This window comes from Argopecten irradians, chromosome 6 (assembly GCF_041381155.1).
Source record: "Argopecten irradians isolate NY chromosome 6, Ai_NY, whole genome shotgun sequence".
Classification (NCBI taxonomy): Eukaryota; Metazoa; Mollusca; class Bivalvia; order Pectinida; family Pectinidae; genus Argopecten; species Argopecten irradians.
Genome location: NC_091139.1, coordinates 19,212,417 through 19,232,445, shown reverse-complemented (window position 1 = coordinate 19,232,445; position 20,029 = coordinate 19,212,417). Strand labels below are relative to the sequence as shown.

General features: G+C 36.3%; 1 protein-coding gene across 1 annotated transcript in view; it reads left to right on the top strand.

Annotated features, from left to right (window-relative positions):
* Positions 1 to 2,242: 2,242 nt before the first annotated feature.
* The window catches only part of LOC138325240 (uncharacterized), a 79,964-nt gene continuing 62,177 nt past the window's right edge, over positions 2,243 to 20,029 (top strand). The window contains exon 1 of the mRNA XM_069270755.1: positions 2,243 to 3,435. Within this exon, the coding sequence (XP_069126856.1) occupies positions 3,381 to 3,435 (55 nt within the window). The 5' untranslated portion in view covers positions 2,243 to 3,380. The remainder of the gene's footprint in view (positions 3,436 to 20,029) is intronic.

Genomic DNA, 20,029 nt, shown 5'->3' with positions numbered 1-20,029 from the left:
ATAGGAATGTACCTTTTTATGTGACAAAGCACATACATACATCACGTTGAACGAGACCAGGCGCACAGGCGCATGACGTCAACTTCAAAAAATATTATAATAAAAAGTATCATGTATCTTGGAAACAAGTCACCAAGCCTGTCCTCAATCCAATGTAAAATATGTTCGTAATTATGACATAATTGATTGCCAGAAAGTACTAGTTTGTTGTGATTCAGCTAATTAATGGTCGAGTCATACGATGATAAAACCGCCATTTTGTTTGCTTCATGCCCCTGTGAACAATATGGCGACATTGTATTGAAAACAGTATATCAGATTCTTAACGAGGCCTTTTCAGCAGACGATCGACTTCTTTCACGGGTCATTTCTGACAAATACTGTCTGGAAGTCAACCAAATCCTTTTTGTTGATGATCTTTAAATTTTGTGTTCACGCCATTGTTGCCGAATAGACAATACCACGATGTGTTGGATCTTTTAAAGTTAAGGTCAGACCGACCAGGATACACAACAATAGAGATTCCGTAACACAATACAAGTATTGTATAAATCCACAGAGGTATTTCTGGAAAGAGAACTTTGATTGACAACCAAAGTAGATAATGGCTTTTGTTTGTATCGAGGATTAGGGCGATACTCTTTTGTTTTGAAGATTTAAAATGCATGTTATCGACAGGCTATGTAGCTATCTAAATCAATGTACATAATTCAATTTGTGACGTGCGAGATAGGTTGTACGTGCTGTGCCTAGTCTTTATCAATGTTCAACAGGATGAAGAAACGTCTTCTAGTACCGCTTGATTTATCCCCGAATATCTGATAAGCACACAGATAAAGAGGGTCGTTATTGTTAACTTTATCTGGTATTTTCGACATTTGTAAAGTCTTCCCTGTGTCAAAAGCGCCTTAAATTAAACATTACAACATAAATTTTCATAAGAAATCAAAGACTACGAATGTATACATCCAATCTCTCAATGATTCTTATAAAAGTGGAATTTCCGGTATAATTTTGGAATATATCCATCCCCCTCCCGAAACACATTTGTGTATACTCTTCCCATAAACTTGCGTCCATACGTTTCTAATGATCCAAGACTAATTTTCAAATCGGCACCCTTATCTTTCTCTCAATACATGTTCATCCCCCACATCCTTCACTCTCCAACCCCCTCCTTCGGCATGTCGGTCCCGGGGGATCATGAACTATATATTGAAAGGCTGACCATTCAGCTCACAGAGATGGCTAAACAACACCGTGTGACTTCGAAGTGAGAGAAGGTTTTGACAACAGACACGATAAGATTGTAGCTATAGAGTGTGCATAAATTAATTATGACACTTGGCTTGATTGGATCAAACACCGTTTCTTACTAATTAACATCTTGATACATATATATGTCACCAGCTCTGCTAAGCTATCCATCATATCTATCTCCCCAGCGTTCCTCGCTGATAATATGTACATGTACAATATCGGTGTCAAATCACTTGCTAAGATCTCAAGTCATTTTGGGCGTTTAACGATAATAACTACTGAATGGCAATGAGTTACTGTAGTGATTTCAAATTCTACATATGTATATGAGTGTATAAAATTAAATATTCGCCATACAAATATTATTGACAATACCACAGACTTATATACTATAAAATCGTACCTGTATGTGGTATATCGATGAAACAGTAACCAACAAATTATTTCACGGGATAGTTATTTTGTTATACGTAGCTAGCTGTTATGGTTGTTCTTGGAGAGTGTGATAAAATATGTTATAGTGAAGGATTGTGGGTGTTTTCGGCACCATACCTCACTTACATCACATAATTTGTACATGTAAATATATAATTATGGACAATACAATACCAAATACAATACATGGCAATAAAATACAAAATACAATACAATATAATTCCCATCAGACAGAGTACATTTTCCCACAAATACTCAATTACAATTATCATAATACACACAAAGGCAACAAAAACTCAAAGTATTGACATCTTGACACAAACGCGACCTTTCTTTTCATATTTCACCTTTTCTCATACACACAGACCAACAATGGCACTCGCACACATGCACACAAATCCCTCCCCTATAGCCAGCATCATTACCACACATGCATAATTTTCCGGCTGCCACACACACTGTCCCCTTGGCTACGTAAACGCCCATTCACCTGCTGCATAGCGTTGACATGCACAGGTGATGTAGGTAATACATAGAGCATGCGTAAGTCCGTCCTCTCGTGCGCGCCACAGCACCACTGTCAGCCTCAGCAGTCAAAGAGCACGCCAGTCAGGGTACTGGTTTAGTGTGTGAGGCACGCTGATTGGGCTAGTGACTTCTCTGTATCTCACTCTGTGGCGGCGCGTGATTCATAATCCCGTCATTGTCGAGCGAACCTACACCGGCACCAGAATACTATTGATAGACGAGAACCGTCGTGTGTGAGGATTGCACGTAAGGCTGTGTGCCGAGGAGATCCGAGTGTCAACGCGATTCCATCCCCCGAACTGGTACAGTTGTTACATGCCGAGTTGTCTTGCCTCGGCACATACACACACAGCCACCGAGGGAGGTTTTTATACACATTGCAGCTTCTATAGGAACTGAACAGTGGAAACGGCTAAATTTATGTGCACTCTTACTTGGTTTGTGTGATAATTACATGCTTTGGCTATTTCTAAGTAGTAACATCTTTAAAGCAACGACTGAAGCTGTGTTGGTATACATATGATGGTGTTTACAACAATTAACACCAGAACTGGGATGTAAGAGCCTTTACAGTGCATAGGAGAAAACACGGACTAAAGTATCTCCATGTCATAATGGTGAACCAACTATACCTCATTATCTCTGGACAATTCAGTTGCAGAAACTTCAGCGCTAATTTGTTTTGTTTCTATGGGAGCGCCCGGGGGTGGGGGCGGATAGCCCACTATTAGCACGAGTTTCCCCCGTGGTCCGCACAAGACGGTCATCACTTGCATTGTCGCATGAAGTTCGACAAATTCTTCCTACGAACAATGTGCTTTGGAAAAAAGAGATACCCGAGTTTTTGTCGGTGAAATAGTCTATTCTTTAGTCATAGCGCTATTTTGAATATTGTGTTTAGGACCGTGGGTTGTCGTGTGAACTCAACCCTGACGATTCTTTTGTAGGAAACTGTGATCGAGATCAGCCTTAAATACCAGGTACAAAGTGTAAGGCCTGTCAGAGTGTAGTGTTCACCTGACGGATGTACTGGGGACCCTGTATCACAGAAAAAATATAAGATTGTGTATGAATATATTCAGATGTATATGTAATAGTGGATTTATCTAATTTCAACACTAAAGAGGGATTTAGTATTAAAGTATAAACATTTCAATATGGATATAAGTGAATGGATTATACTGACGAGTTCGCTGATAACGATTGTAACAGGTAAGTGTTTATAATATATATATATATAAAGTTTATATAAGTACATATGATACATTCCTCTTTCAGCGACAATACTGCTGTGGAAACGCTCGATCAGTCGCGTTAATGACCCTGTGTGGAAGCTGAATTATAGCGAATAATGAAATATAAAATGCTATTTGCCCCCGGAAACTCCGATAACACTGTCAATGCGGTAATTGACAGCGTTTTATTTATATCATTATCGGAACACCGTAAAGTTTAAAACCTCGACCGTTGATGACATTTACATCGAGATGTTACATTTCATGTTCGGTGTAAATTTCACATCCGTAAAATATCCCCACCGAATCTCTTTCATTCTAATCACACATCATTGTATATGTGTTTAGATGGTTGGATATTTACGTATTCTGCGTTATACCTGTATCAAAATATTCAAAAAAATGTAACAAAATATAAGTTACTTATGAGGAAAAGGAATGTGTTGATAACTTCATGACATATTTATTAATCAACGTAAATTCTGCTAATATCAGGATATGGGTTAAAATGTACAGTATAGGGAAGACTATGTATGCCATCTAACACATTATAAAATGAATACCAGATACAGATACAAACGAACTGGTGACATTTTGATGGTAGATTGAGATATCAAAGACTAAAATAAAGAGAAAAAAAATCTGGTATTGGCAACAGAAAAGAAGAAAAATAATAATAAACAAAACGTAATAAAATCGCTTCATTTGAACATAACTATTGTCATATTTCATCAAAATTGATTAATGGTTTGAAATAAACATTTCTGTAAGTGTACAATAATTCCCTATTTTCAGTTTTGTGGGAAACGTTTTGGAAGGAAGAAAAAATCTTTACAAAAACCCCTTAAGAATTCCAAGGTGATATTCAGCAAAGACATGGGCAGAATCCCTAAATCCCACTTTGGAGAGATCCGGGATCCCTGCACGTGCATATGAGGGGTTAAAGATAGCATTATACGGTGGGAGATTGGGGGAAGGGATTACTTTTCGGTATGGAGTACAGTTGTTTGGGATTTTTCAAGGTTTAGCTATTTCCCTTCTCTGGTTTCGCGTAATAAATGTCTTAAGCCAGACGCCCGGTATAAAAATATTTACAAATCGCAGTAGACCGATACACGTTGGTTTTCACAACACACAGTAATAAATATACAGGCGTTTACGGAAAGCGATCATGATAGTTTACTACAAGTAGTTCCAGACCGGGATACTTTACGATAGAAAGGCCACGCCCCCTTCCAATTCTCCCCTCCCCCTCCTTGTTGGAGTATGGTAAGCACGTGTGTTTTACTAAACTTCTATCTGGATATGTTATAAATTCCTACAAGTTCTCGATATGCTGATTCTCATTTTAGGAATATCTAGATATTTTTCAAACAAATATTAAAAAAAAACACACTTTAATTTCCCCCTTTTCCTCTTTTTGAGTATTTCATGTATAAGACAGAGAAAAAAATATTTGTTTCAGAAATTGAAATCGGTGTCATTTTTCTACGTGTGCAATTTACATCTGATAAAACATATGAAAGGAAATCTATCTAATTTTGACATGGAATCTTTCTCACGTCGCGAGAAATCTGGCTATAATTATAGAGCAGAAGTACTCTGGGTTGGCAGAAGCCAAGGAAAGAATTTTTTATCCATCGTGTAAATATGTATTCGGCATGCTGGAAATATAATACGTGTATTTTTTGTAAAAAATGGAGGCGATGTAATGAAAACACGTTAAATTCGCAGACAGTTATCCAAAACCAGTCTCTACATCTTCTGTCTTTACTATCCCACTTAACTAAGTATTAACTAAACGTATATTGTATATTACGCGAACATTATAATATATTTACCTAGCATATACTGAGTATTAGTTTTTACAATTATTATTCTCTATGGAGGTGGATATAAAAAATAAAATATTTACTGAAATTTTATCATTATAGAAACTGGGCAATAAATCAAATAGCACAATTAATGACTTCTATTGAGGCAGGTATGAAATACTAAAGTACACCCACTAATAATAACCGAAAAGTAATGGATTAAGGAAATTTGATTTATTTGAGATATCAACCGTTGTTAGAGTAAAATGTTTCTCAAGGGAAATTGATTTCAGAAAGTAAACAATGATGTTACGTAATAAATCAATGTCGACGTCGTTCGAGGTTGATGTGAATATTTATTAAGAGTGAACAGAAGAATGTGTATCTAAATAATACAATAAATGGTTACAATAATATTGACTTCGTTCAAGAGACAGGGTTATATATTAACATAGAATTATACAATACGCATACAATGAATATTAAACATCATTGATGGCGCTCATGGATGTTATTATCATAATTAATAAGGTCAATCATATGGATATTTTATTACGCGATGTGTTATAAATAGCTACAACCTGTAGGTTCTATTCAAGCACCTGTTCTATGACCAAGAAATATCAACTGGTAAGTTGTCAAAGTAAACATATACATTCAACTGTGGACAGAGATATTTAATTATATGGTTCTCAACACTAAAACAGCAATACATTCCCAGTGATATTATTTAAAATTCAAATACACCTATTATATCGTGTGGTCTACTTTGAAAATTAATAACAACCTTTTTTCTTTTGTAAATTATGCAAGTCAGCTGCTTTAACTCTTGAAATATTTGTTGGCATTAAGGCAAGTGCCTTATACAATAATCTAACTCTATAATCTGGTGTCAGAGGTAGGCGAGAAAACAGATTTATAATTCTATTAACATTATGCCACTATTTTATAGTAATATTCAATAATCTGTTTGGTATAATACGCTTAGACTAGTATAACTGCTGTAAAGCTATTGAAAGGCTACAATAACATTACCACCGATTCAATATTTGTACAGAGGGCCTGTGTTTACTCAGAGCGCTGAGGACCCGACGTCAATCCGAAATGTTTTTATTCTATTGTAACGAGGGGCGAAATCAACCACTAAAATGTCTCGATCGAGCGCGCTTCAAACTCATCCCCAGTTCTGTGCAATCTCTATAAACAAGGAAACACTGGTTTGATTGTGGGCAAAAATCTCATGAACGGTTTTCTCCGAACAATAAAATGTTTATTCTATTGGAACAAGTCTAAAGATCAGAAGATATGTGCAATTGTTATTATTGTTAAAGAGCTTTTGATCAGTTTTAAAATACTGCACTCTGGGAATCCGAAACTTCTGGATATAGTTCAACAAAAAACCACAGACATTGTGCTAGAAAAAGCTATACTCTAACTAAAGGAAATTTTGTATTCTTTTTATTTAGTTTTCCTATGTCTGTACATTTGAAAGAAGTTTAAATAGCATGAAAATATCTTATGGTTTCCCAGGGGTAACAGTAGTGGTAAGTGTAGTATATTTACTGTATAAACAAAGGAACAGAGGAACACTGGGGTTCTCATTCTAATGTCCCTAAATTACTGCAGATTTCTTTTAAAGACATTCGGTTTTCTCTATCTGAGTGTTTATCGGTAAAAGATACAAACATATTTTGCGAAGCGATGCGACACAGTAAGACTAGAATGATCTCATTGATTTGAGCTAGGAAGAGGTTTCGTGTTGGCTCTGATTAAGATTTGCCTAGTTTTGGCGACTGTTGTGAAAACCATCTCTTGGTTAGTTTTATCTTTCGCTAGCGAAATCGATGTCAACCCTGATTTAGGAATGGCGTAGAGAAATAAAGCATTTTGTCGAACGGCTGCAGTGCCAGACGAGAAAGAAATATCCATAGATATTTCTATAATAATAATAACTGATATACATAATAAGCTAATGTAAAATTTCAAATGACAAATTATATTTCATTTTATGCTTCTATACCAATATTCGATTAACGAAATTTAAAAAATGCTGTTTTGCTTTTGTAAGCTTAATATGATTCGTGAAACGTCGAACATGATATTTTAGTTTAGAATTTAATTCATAATTCAAATGAGAGTTTTAATAGATTAAAGCGATTCGGGTCGGTTTCAATATAATCAACATCATGCATGCTGGTAATGCAACGATACTGTTTCTAGATTTTATTTTAGATTAAAATTCCATATCAATTATGTTTCCCCTATAAAGAAAACAAACATCAAATGGTTCTACCAGAGGAAAAAACATAGCTAGAGATCCATTAGAGATACGAAATCGTGATACCGAGATTTGAAGTTGAGTTTATCCGAGCCTGGCAGCTGTTTGTTTCCATTATACTGTACAGTAAATTGGAACACTTTATTAATTGTTATGACAATTATGAAATGTTATTTCTGATATAAATGACACATTTGGGATTTCACCCCCATCAATCTATTAGGTGAAGTAAATTGCGCAAATGATCGGTGTTTGTTCGAGGACGAAAGAAATTGACATGCAATCAATTTCATTTGATCATTTTGAGGCATCTGAAGGTCATGTTATATTTCTAACTAAACAAAATTGACAACTCTGCTAATTGTGTGGGCATGAATTTCACAACTATCTCTGAAGGACGAGATTGGTTTTATTTAGAGAAACAACCCTTACAGTTCTGAGATCATCAATTTTCTTGAGTTGTATAATGGATATTCGTGTTCAGAAGAACACAAGAAGATATACAATAGGGGACTTGACATTGCCTTATAAAGCTTTTTTTCCAATGTGACGAAGGTTTATACGGTACATTTCCTTTACAGATTTTTACACCAATATCACACGTATAGATTTTATCAGTGCGTTTTTCATTTGAGTGGAATTTCTATAGTCAAACTTTATTAAATTACGAAACGTGCGCATACAATATATAGCCACCTCAATGTTAGATATTTATGTGAGAGGAGGCGACCCGTGGTGATTTTGTGATGGTATCTTGTCATACATCAGCTTATAATAGCATTTTATATGACGTAGACATAATATCAAAACGTACATTATACATACGAGATATTGCTTTTTAACTTTGATAGAATTATATTTTCAGCGAAACTTAAGAAATTTAATTTGCTCGAAGTTGCTCAGAATTTTCATGATAAATATATAGCTTGGCATAACGTCGTCGTTTTTAGAACGCACAGTGTTGTTAATTAGAAAATAAGGACTACGCTTGTGACTGTTTACTATGTGATGTTTTTTATCATGTATATAGTGCAAATTTATTATATCCACGTGTATACAAAATCATGTAAGATGTTAACTATTGTCCAGTCTAGATCTATTCACAACTCACAGAGCGAATAAAATTCCGTACATTCCACACCACAAATTATGATTTAGTAATATATTATAAGAAATCAACAAAGTGGAAATAAGTACCCTTGGATGAAAATGATACACTATTTCTCGGGTTTAAGTTTCATATTGTTGAAATATACATTTCTATTATGTGAAATATGACCTCACTTCCGGTTTTTCACATTACTCAATATGATGTAGAATGCAGATAGTTTTAAAAACGTAATTCTACCGTAAAATTATACTCATGTGTAAGACCTAAGTAAACTTTGCTATTTTTTTTCTTCCTCTCCAAATATTTCTTTATGTGTGTAAGAAGGAAATTCTGCAGGGTCAAATTGACACTAAGGCCATCTTGTATAATATGGCTCCGCGTTTGAAGTGCTCTGTCAGTGTTCATTTGTAGGTAAACGAAGCAGACCGAGGTTTTGTATCCTTGATCTGGGAATTTTGAATTTATTTCTAAAAAGGGAAGGGTAAACTCGAGGGGATATCATAGATAATGTGTCTAGGCCGTCTGTGTATAATCTAAAGCTAGATGGTGTAGAAGTTTGGAAGGACAGCAGGCAATGAAACACATTTTCTTAGACGTCATAGAAGAAAAGTCATCCTTTACAGCGAAAAACAATGACAATTTCCCCAAAACCTCCATTATCTGGTCATGTTGTCCGGAGGTGACTGGCCCCGGACAGATGGTGGCCCTCGTGGTCAATCCCCGTCGAGACGAGCCGACACCTTCCGGTCCGCCTGACCAATATCCGTCACTCCGGACAAATAGCCTGTTGGTCCTTTACAAAAGTCAGTGATGGAATCTTCACACTTAAAATTAGTTTAATTTCCTTGCCAATTAAAGCAATTTGCTTGACACATTTGATAAACATCTTGTAACACATTATCGTCCGAAGTTATGTCCAGTTCCAAAACAACCTGTCTGGTCAGTCAAGCGGTCACTACAGTACCGATATGTTATCCAATGTAAATACAACCAAATACGTGCTAGGTAATTGGTCAGTTGGTCGCCTCTGGACACGAGGAAATCAATGGGTTGTAGATAATTAAAACACAACAACTCGACGGCGGGAAATGAGGGTTTCTGCTGCTTTTAGGCGCGATGGCCAAGAAAGTATAATTATCGGTTGTAGTGGTCAGTGAGATGGCCGGAGGAGGGTCAATCTGTCAATCGGACAGGACACACGTAAAACTACACCTATAATCAACACCATACTCCATGTTCTAATTGGAGTTTTGGTTCAATATTTTAATCAACAAGAAATCACCAGATTGATAGATGGAACCAAATGTCTTGTCATTCCAACTGAACAATAAAATTTCTTTTCTCTTGCAAAATAAAAAAACCCATTGATAATGTCAAACGTCTCGGTATACATGTACATAAGGCAAAACAGTTGAGTATTCAAACAAGAGGGAATGAAATAATCTTAAGTACAACTACGAAACGTAATATTTATTTCAACGTCTGTAAAATTTTATCTTTTTATAGAACGTGTGAATTTCAGAACTACCAGAGCGGTCTGTAAGATTCTTCACAAGCGGGAGCCTATGCGATGTGTGGACAGATTTATCGAGGCTAAAAATCATGATTTATAGCAAACACTGGGTATACAAGCCGTAATTATACATTTTGTATCCTTCTCGCCCGGTCTATGATTATTTTATTCCTAGAGATGCGGGGTGGGCTTCAAGTAGCCGCTCTGCCAGATGACTTATCTATTGTGCTAGCCTTATCTTTCGCCTGTCGCACGTTACATTTCTTGGTTGGGTATATATCAATACTAATATATACCGCCATGATTTATTTATACTCCTACTCAGCGAACACCGGGCGTATTGGGAATCGACGGGTCACCAAAACGCCAGGCTCGACCAGTAGTAGGCTGTCGGTGAAACAAAAAAACATAATCAAAGATATATATCATATACACGGACGGTTCATATATCAGATAATTGTACCAGGATCGGACACATTAATTCTGTAATTATGAATAATTAATAGAAAGATTTCCATAAATCCGTGGTTTGAATACATATGATTGAAGCACAGGGGCCTGTCACGAACATCCAAACCATTGTCCATATGGAAATCTGCTAAGCCCCTAATATTTCTGATTTATAGATAATTATGATACCAATGAGAGATAAAATAATTTTGCATTATCTGTACATAGGAGTTAAGTTAAACTTTGTGTTGCTATTCTTGGCTAAGAAACTTCGCTATACAAATAATGTCACTGCATGGTTTATCTCCCTTAGTTTTAAACTTGAACCATAGATCTAGCTTTAACTTTATCGGATATTTTAAATTCTGTTTTAGAATTTAGCTTTAATAGGGGGTAGAGCCGCCATAGAATACTCTCTCTTGCAGGCTTATCATCTAGTGGTGATGAGTTGATACTTTGTACATGTTAGCAGCCCCCGAACACTAAACAGTCTGCAACACCTAGATCCAATAGGTGAATTTTATGGCTAGTTACATTTAATTACGGCGGTTAAAGACGGCTCTCACAGATGTCTGGTATGAGGTTTTCTAGTGTATGTGTATCTGCCTATGTTGTTCTAAACCAAGACCAAACAGGTGTCAGGGGTTTCTTGCAAACTCTTGTTAAAACGTTTTGGTTATGATTTTGGGAGTCAACAAGACGTCCCCAATGCTCCATTTAGTACTTCCTTTGGGCTGTTTTCAAGCACCTGTAAGGATCTTGATCCCTTATCTTCATATAATCTTTTAAGTGTAAGGGTTTTTTTTCACTGGTGTACCGCATATTTTAGGACATTTCAACACCAGGTCACATGATGCAACAGTTATGGTCACATGATTATGACACAGCAATGAGATATGTTATGGTCATGTGACAAAGCCATATACACAAAACTTTAATGTAAATATACATTTGTGTTTCGTAGTTACTGTTCATATGAAAACTCAGACATATAAAAGTGTCAAAAGTAAAAAAAAAATCAAAATATATATAGAGATAAGTTTTAGGCATCAAATCATCTGGAAAAAGACTGTCTGAAGATACATTTGATGACATATTCTTATTTTTGGCATGAACATACAGATGTCTATGCCTCGACAACGCTATACACGAGAGCTTGCATAGCGATTATCATCAGAAGGCGCATTGGCACCGAAACGGAAACGAACTCTTCAGAAAAGAGGAGAGAAATTTGCTCTGCTGGAACCAACATGTCGAGTCATTGTGAATGTGATTTATCTGATGAAAAATGTTTTTGTTAACATTCATTGAATAACCATTTTACATTTCCTATTGACAGTCGCGACGATTAAGAAATACTTGAAGAGTACACGAAGAAGACCCAAATCCCCATAATGAGTCTATTTCTGTATATCGGGTTTATCTATACACTATAAGGACGGCCCATAAGGACGGGATTATACCTACTCTCGAAGCGTCACTGGACATCCATCATAATTAATGAGTATTCTACCCGTCAGTGTCCAGTCTGTCCAGCCATGGTCATTTTCTGCCCGATTAGTCCCCGTCTGTGTCCTTAGGGTTTCTTGGTAAAATTTGTCGTCATCACAAACACACGTCCCATCGGGGGGTATTGTACGATGTACTAGGACAATTTCTGGTACCATATGGTGGAATTCCGGACTCCGGATAGCATGATTAATCCGGATTCCGTGCTAGTGTTTTCGACAGGGTCAAGTGGGAAATTAATTAGCAACACACACATTATAATTCTATTGTGTTATTTCAAGGGCGTGGACCTATGTCTATTGTTATTTATATTAAGTTTTTAGTTTAAATGCGATATGTTGTTAAAAGATTTCTGTGTAGGTAAAATTTACGATTTTACTTCATTCCAAAACAAGAGTATTGCTCTTATTGGCTTCAACGTTTTAATGGCTGAAACTCAAGACGAGTCATATTACGCAGTAGAAACGACGTGTTTCTTTGAGCTTATGACATACGAAGACACTTACATTACGTTGGTGAATAAGGTGTGAACATGAATTGTCATGATCATGGAATCTTTAGGCTATTTGTTCACACATCGTGCCCTAATCCTTGTGTTGTGTGATACGATAGATGATTAGACAATGATGGTCAGTCTTACGGCCATTGTAATGGTCAGTCCCGATCAACGATCCCTCATTATCCAGATCAGCAGGTGGCCCATTAGTGAATTCCTCGGACAATGGCTGGCGATATCGAATGGGATCTAAATGTTTAAATCCTCACGAGAGAATATCTAATCCCCGGGGTTTAATCACTGACCTTGAGGCGGCGTACTTTCTTCAGACTCGATGACCAGCCCATTAGACATTTCGGAGGTTTAAAGGTTTCTGTTGACACTGATGACGTAACTGTGACATCATCAGTTGTAACGTACTTATTTGCACGTGCAATAGAATTTAAATTCTCCGTGTGTTCGTGGGGAATGGGGATCACATTATTTACACGACTCTCATTGAAATATTTTGTATATATAATTTGTCTTTGGAAGATAAAGGATTAAACACAACCCGATTGGACTTGATGGTACTATATATTTCTTCTGTACCTTGCTCGTTCAGTCAAGGTTATAGATTTTGTACCCATGGTAACAGACTCTGAAGCTGTATCATTAAACTGGTCTGGTGTCGGATACAAGGTTTAATATTATGGTTTCCTAAAAGAATTCTGCAAACGCCATTCAAAATGTTAACTTAGCAGTTAAAGAAAACAATACTAAATGGTTCGGATCGCTCTTTCAGTCGAAATAAAAAAACAGAGATTGTCACACAGGTTGGGTTTTTAGTGTTTTAAAACTTTGTCATTTTTTCCTCTGTATGCGATATGTAGCAGTGATCCATTTTCTCTTTGCCGAAGGATAGGGAAATTGATTTATTTTGCGTTCTAACTAGAAATGATATATATTTTGCCTTCGGTGTATGATGAAGGGATTTATTATGTATTTGGTATACTGGGGATTATGTAGTTTGTCCTTGCTACAAGAAGTGCTGTATTTGACAAGAACTCTCGTCGGAGCAACAAACCCAATATAGTTGTGTCCCTGTCTGTGGTCGCGCTCGCTTTGGGACCTTCGCTGGTATATAGATCAGAATCTGTCCATGACAAACGAGTTCTGGAACATTGAATGATATTTTGTCTGGAGTCGTGATGCACCGGGGATGAACAACTCTCCTATCAATCAAATTACGTCCCTAGTCAACTTATTGTCTTTTTCAGTAGTTGTGATGTTAACATCGAAAACAGGCCATGTTTCTATCACCAGTTCCTCTGGTAAAACGAACCGTTTTTTGTGCAAACACAAACTTAAAATTACCTAGCATACAATGAAACAAATTTGATACTTTGATATTGTGGCTGTGGTCCTTTCTTTTTCTTAAAGGGTTTGTATCACGAATTTTACTTTGCAATTTTTCGCCCTCTTTCACATATAATCCACAACATGGACGCAACCATGACGACATAAGACACGACATATGACGACATAAATTACACGAGGCAAATATGGCGCACTTATGATTTTATGCGATTCTGTTTATGACTTAAGCTCACACTGTAAATCATTTCAGAGTAACTCTATCGTAAGTCCCGGATTTAGTATTTGTTTGTCTGCTTATATCACTGAACTCTGACATTATAACCTATACCGATTCCAGGAACTTTAGAAACCTTATAGATGCTAGGCAAATGCTACGTGTTATATTTTGCATACACACTTTTACTGTATGCGAGTGCGCTATACATTTATTCAGAACATCTGCAATATAATCAAATTACAAAAGTGCGTTCACGAAAATAATTTTTTTTTCGAATTCAGATAAAGGTTTTCATAAGGATTTCTGACGGAATAGACAATTATTACTAAACTGTTTTGAAGAACGCTTGTATAAAGAAAAAAAAAACAATCAAATGACGACTGTAAACAAAATAATGAAAAAGACATGTTTTTGATGTTCCCAAGATTAAATTACTTATTCAAGTAAAATCGTCGAAATGAGAATGCAAACAATGTTGATGACAAGCTGGATAACCGGATACAAATAGTTACATGGAAACACGAACATCTACGCATTGACATTGATAACACGTGCGCAAAGATAATAGCAAAATTAAATCTTCCCATATCCCTCTAGTCTATCCTACATTTCACGCCGAGATCAAAGCTCCGTGCGCTCAGACAGTGGTCTGCTATATGACTGATAGTGTAAAAAATGTATTTGCATACGTTACTGCAGGTCAACATGCGAAACACATGTGTTATGGGACAAAAAACAACAGAATTTGTCTATTTATCATTTTTACATTCTCCTGCATGTCCCGGACCAGCTACGACAACAATATCGTTTACATTCTTGCATCTTATTTATCGGAATAGCGTAAATTGTTTTTCCCCTAGAAAAACAAAGGGAAAGAAGAAATTAATATTTCTACTAGTACTTTCTGTTTATGTTTATGCCCAACGTTTTTTTCTTTTCGTTTTTTTGGTCGAGACAATTTTCTCACATCCGGTGGTAACAGACTAGACTGATCTGTCACCGTGCGGGCCGAACTGTACGGGAACTTGGCAATGTAAATTACAAAGTATCCTTCTCCTAAAATTATTAGTCTAAAGCGTCTGAAAAATATATTTTACAAACATGACGTCATTAGTCTTGCTCGATACATTTATTTCTGTTGTATTCCATTAATTAACAACCAAAAAGCAATTAACTTTAGGAAATGCAACCATTTATCGTTATTGAGAATAATGTTTAATGTAGAACATATTGCTCTACGGATCTCACTTTATCAAGAGCTGTTGACATACTACATTGACCTTTTCTATTTTTTGATACTTTAAAGCATTATTGAAATTAATAAATCATTCTTTGATCAAAAAGACGCTAAGAGAGTGAAATAGTATCTCGGTGACGAAGCCAGCTAGGTCAATACAAGTCTGAAGGAATGACCGATTGGTTGGAATGTTTTCTGTTAGGCAAAGAGAGTTCGATCAACATTGATGTGCTATGGATTTCAAATATTTTGCCTTTTTGATCGAGCAGTATATATATTTATTCAGTTTTGTATGCAATCTCATATTCCGAGAATAATGTCATAAAATCTACAAAACTGAACTGTATACATACGTGTATATGTAACAATATTCTGTGGGTCTACATTGAACTCGATATGTCAGTGTGTAGCAAATATTTTGTCTTGTTTCAAAGTGAATTTCAGAATATATTATTCTCGATCATTATAGAATTCATTTCAGTTATATAAAAGTACAGTGAAATTATTCCACCCACCGAGATAAAATTATTTTTAAGCGCTAGATATTTTGTTTACACACTGAACGTGCTCTCGTGCTGGTTTATAAGTGTCTGATGAAGGTAACACGTGCAAGGCATACCTTTTCCTTACTTTACAAAAGGATGCATCTTTCAAGATTTATGACTTCCTGTGTGAGGTCTTTATAATGCAAATCGTGTACGTATCGGGAAGAGAAATGCCTATTTCACCCGTGAAATGGCTAACCTCTGATATCACGACATTTGTTTAGAAAGATCACGTGATTGATGCGACCATTAGTTTTCGATTGAAGCTTTTTTTCGTCAGATTTTGTAAACAAAAAATATAAAATGACAGCGTTTGAAAGGGCATTGATTTCTTCGATGCTTTTTTGCATCTGAATATTGTGAAAAGAATATGACAGGATTAATGAATTAGTTTTGTGAAATAGTATCTAGAGATTCTGTGGAATTCAACACAGACGCGAATTTGCATGCAAATTTTGAAACCGTAGCCACCACTGTAGGTAAGGGAGGGGATATTTATGCATAACAATTAACGCTCATTCTTTGTAGACATATGATATAGCATGATACCACAGACCACACCTGTCGACTGCAAACAATTAGTTTTGTTCCTCTTCTTTAATTTTGCATAAATTACGCTAATACGAAACCCAAATGCATTCCCTAATGAATTAATGGTACTCAAATTGAAATAAAACCTTTAAAAATTCTTTTATATAACCAAGAAGCAAATATGGCATAAATGTATTATTCTACATTTCTTATGAAACATATAACACAAGTTCTTGACAAATTCCACGTCATTGTTTAGTATTTTAATTGATACCGTTGTAATGACAAATCGTTGATCAATACGATTAAGCAGGTACATTATGTACGCTGTACCCATGCCCGAGCCAAATTCACGCACGATAAACAAACGAACTACATAACCACTGAGGAGGCGATAAAATGATTTTTTAGGCAAGATAATTCACTTAATAAGGTAAACACACTACTCTCGGAGCGATTTGAGCAGGTCTAGACAAAAGTCGCATTACTCTACGGGAAAGGGACAGGGTTCGGCATACAAGATGTTCGACCACAACATGTAATGGCGGACAGCGAGCGAGTTTGAACATTTCACACGCATTTCACAACCATGGGCTTTTCTGGCATATCACAGAAAAAAAGACTGATCTAATTTCCATTAGAACTGGTTTGTTTCCGATATATGTACACATTTTAATGCTCTCTTAGACTGAATTGTCCCTTTAAACAAATTGGTAATACTGTATCTACATTAATTTCTTAGTAATAAGAATTCTAAATTTTACAACTGTTCCTAAAACATGTTTCCGTGTCGCAAAGGTAATCGGAAATTCGGTCTGCACAACCCACGCATCTAAAAATTATAACCTGGTATGCAACTGTATTAGCAGTAATTTGAAAAATCGTGTTGACATCGGTGTTTATACAAACCACTTTGGTGTAATGCCGTATAATAGAAAAACCCAATCGGCGGTGTAGACTCTCCGGAGATCTGCGCTGTTTAATGATTAGGGACGGTGTTATTGTTGTTTTATGGACCAGCGATAAAAACCTCGACCCATTGGGTGTGTTTTATTTTATTTAAATATACAGTTGTTCACGTGGAATTGAAACCATCGTCTGCATTGCAACGTTCGTGTGGATTCGCAATTGCATGGCTGACCTTGTCAAGTGTCTCCCCATCGGCCGTCTAATCGCACTTTATATGTTGGTGTGCCGAGTTGGTCCCCGCTTACTGTATCGAGAGAAGTGAAGCATATAAAAGACTTTAAAACAGGAGGTCAAAATTGATGTTCGCTTTGTATCTCCCATGAAAAAATACACAATGTCTACTTATCGATTTTTCGTGGCTACTCCATAAATGCTTACAGCTATTATTGTCCTATAGCGCAGCCTGGCACCAGAGAAGCGACAAGTCTTTGGTATGGCGAGCTTTTGGCATGACGGAGAAAGTATATAAAAGCTGAAGCGTCAGGGGCATTTCTGACCATCAACCTCTTAAGGGAAAAACTGCACGTGTCTCTCTAAAGAGTATTGATTGGAGCTTATTCAGGGGCATTCTATTGTTCAGATTAGAAAGCCGGAAAGGACAGAAGAATCCGGACTGATATAATACCTGGCTGGTAAATCCCCCGTAATTCTTTTTTAATGAAGAAACGTTGTGGGGCATGACCGCCAGAGGACGCGACGGATCATCCGCCATCTTTGTTTCTTGTATCGTCAATTTCTGCTGTCTGCCTGTCAATCAAAGATACCACGCTTTTACAGCAAGCATCCCATAATATTCCCATTAAGACGAGATTGGTCGACTTCGTCCCCTTGTTCGCCTCTTCTCAATCTAAACAAGAACCGTTGGCGGCAATAAAGCATTCTGATTGAATTAAAGAAGTATAGATTCATTAAAGGGTGCACTCTGTTCCCGTTGCTCGTCCTTCGAGAAAGAGGATCCGATCCGCGCCCTCCATAACGCCATCTTGATTTACCGGGCCCTCTTGACATTTTTACCAAGTCTTTTGTTTTGCCGAGTTGGAGGCACAGCTGTGTTACTGGACACCAAACTGTGATTCGATTTAGCCGATATTGTGTTGTCATAGAGCTTTAAATCTAACGTATATGCGGGCGAAGAGAAAACAGGAAGGAATTAACGTTAATGGTAATTTTAGCGGATTACGAAATGAAAAAATATGACGCAATTTTGTCCAAGAAAAGTGTTTAGTACTCAGCGACAATTAGCGAGGCTAAGATCGGGCAAAGAAAGGCTGGCATCCATTCCTTAATATCCTTAATAAGGATTTATCTGTGTCGTGGATGAACTAGGGAGTAGTTTACGAGTGTTAGCGGTGTTATCCCCTTATCCTCTCCCCTTCCCTAGTGTCAATATTTAATGGTACTGCCATCAAACACGCAGAACCCTAAAATGGCAATCACTTTTTTGTCACTCAATTATCCGATATCTTTGTTCATTTCAAGTTTTGTTCGATCCCCACACGAGTAAAATATTTCTACAAGCGATGATGTACAGTCAAAATTTTATTATCTCGAATTCGGCCGGAGCACAGTAGCCCTTCGAGTTTTCCAAAGATTCAAAATATGTTCACTTAGATATTTCGTGAAAAAGTTTAGTCGGTACAAAAATACGTAATAAGCAATGTATTCGAATTGTAAGAGTTCGCATTAAGGAGTTTTGAAATATGAAGCTTAAGGGTCCTACTGGAAGTTACTCTGATAGGTTCAGAAAATGAGTATCCGACTTTATCTTGGTCATTAATTATACAGTTGTTGCATTCCATCTATAAGTGACTTGAAAAATACACATCATGTATACAGATATCGGTTTTAACTATATCTAAACTATTGAATAAATTAAATGCAGATTTCTTTTGTGACAATACGTAACAGACATATTAGTTAAAGTGTAAAATCTGGTAGAAATATTTTTAAAATTGATAATAAAGCATTTCTGAGGAAAGAATATTTTAAAACTGAAATTGATGGTCCTAAAAAGCGAGGTATCTGTACAGATCTCGTTGATGTGCATTAAAACTCAGTTTTGAAAAAATATAATACAATTAAATAATCTGTATATCTTAATGCGTCTACTTAATTTATGAGTCATTTTCGTCACGTGTCACGCGCGCCCGTAAGCTGTGAATACCAATTGAAGTGTCAATTTCAGTCAATATATTTTTATCGGAACCATTTGCGTACAGTAGGTTTTAAACAACAATTATTTAGGTATTTTCTTTCTAACAAATAAAATGCCACCTGTTCGGTGTTTATTTCAAATTTATAAAGATGAACAAAGAAACCTAGGAAAATATCAAGATACATGTACACAGGGCACGAGGAAAATTCATAGCGAAATACACAAGGACACGAAGAAGCATAACACATAAATATATGTATGGGGTGATAATGGGGATTTGAGTAAATGTTGTGAAACTTAAATAGATAATTTATCTAATAAATAAATCATAAATATATAGAACAAGGGAGTCAAGGAGCCAGAGATATATAAATAAAGTAAATACAC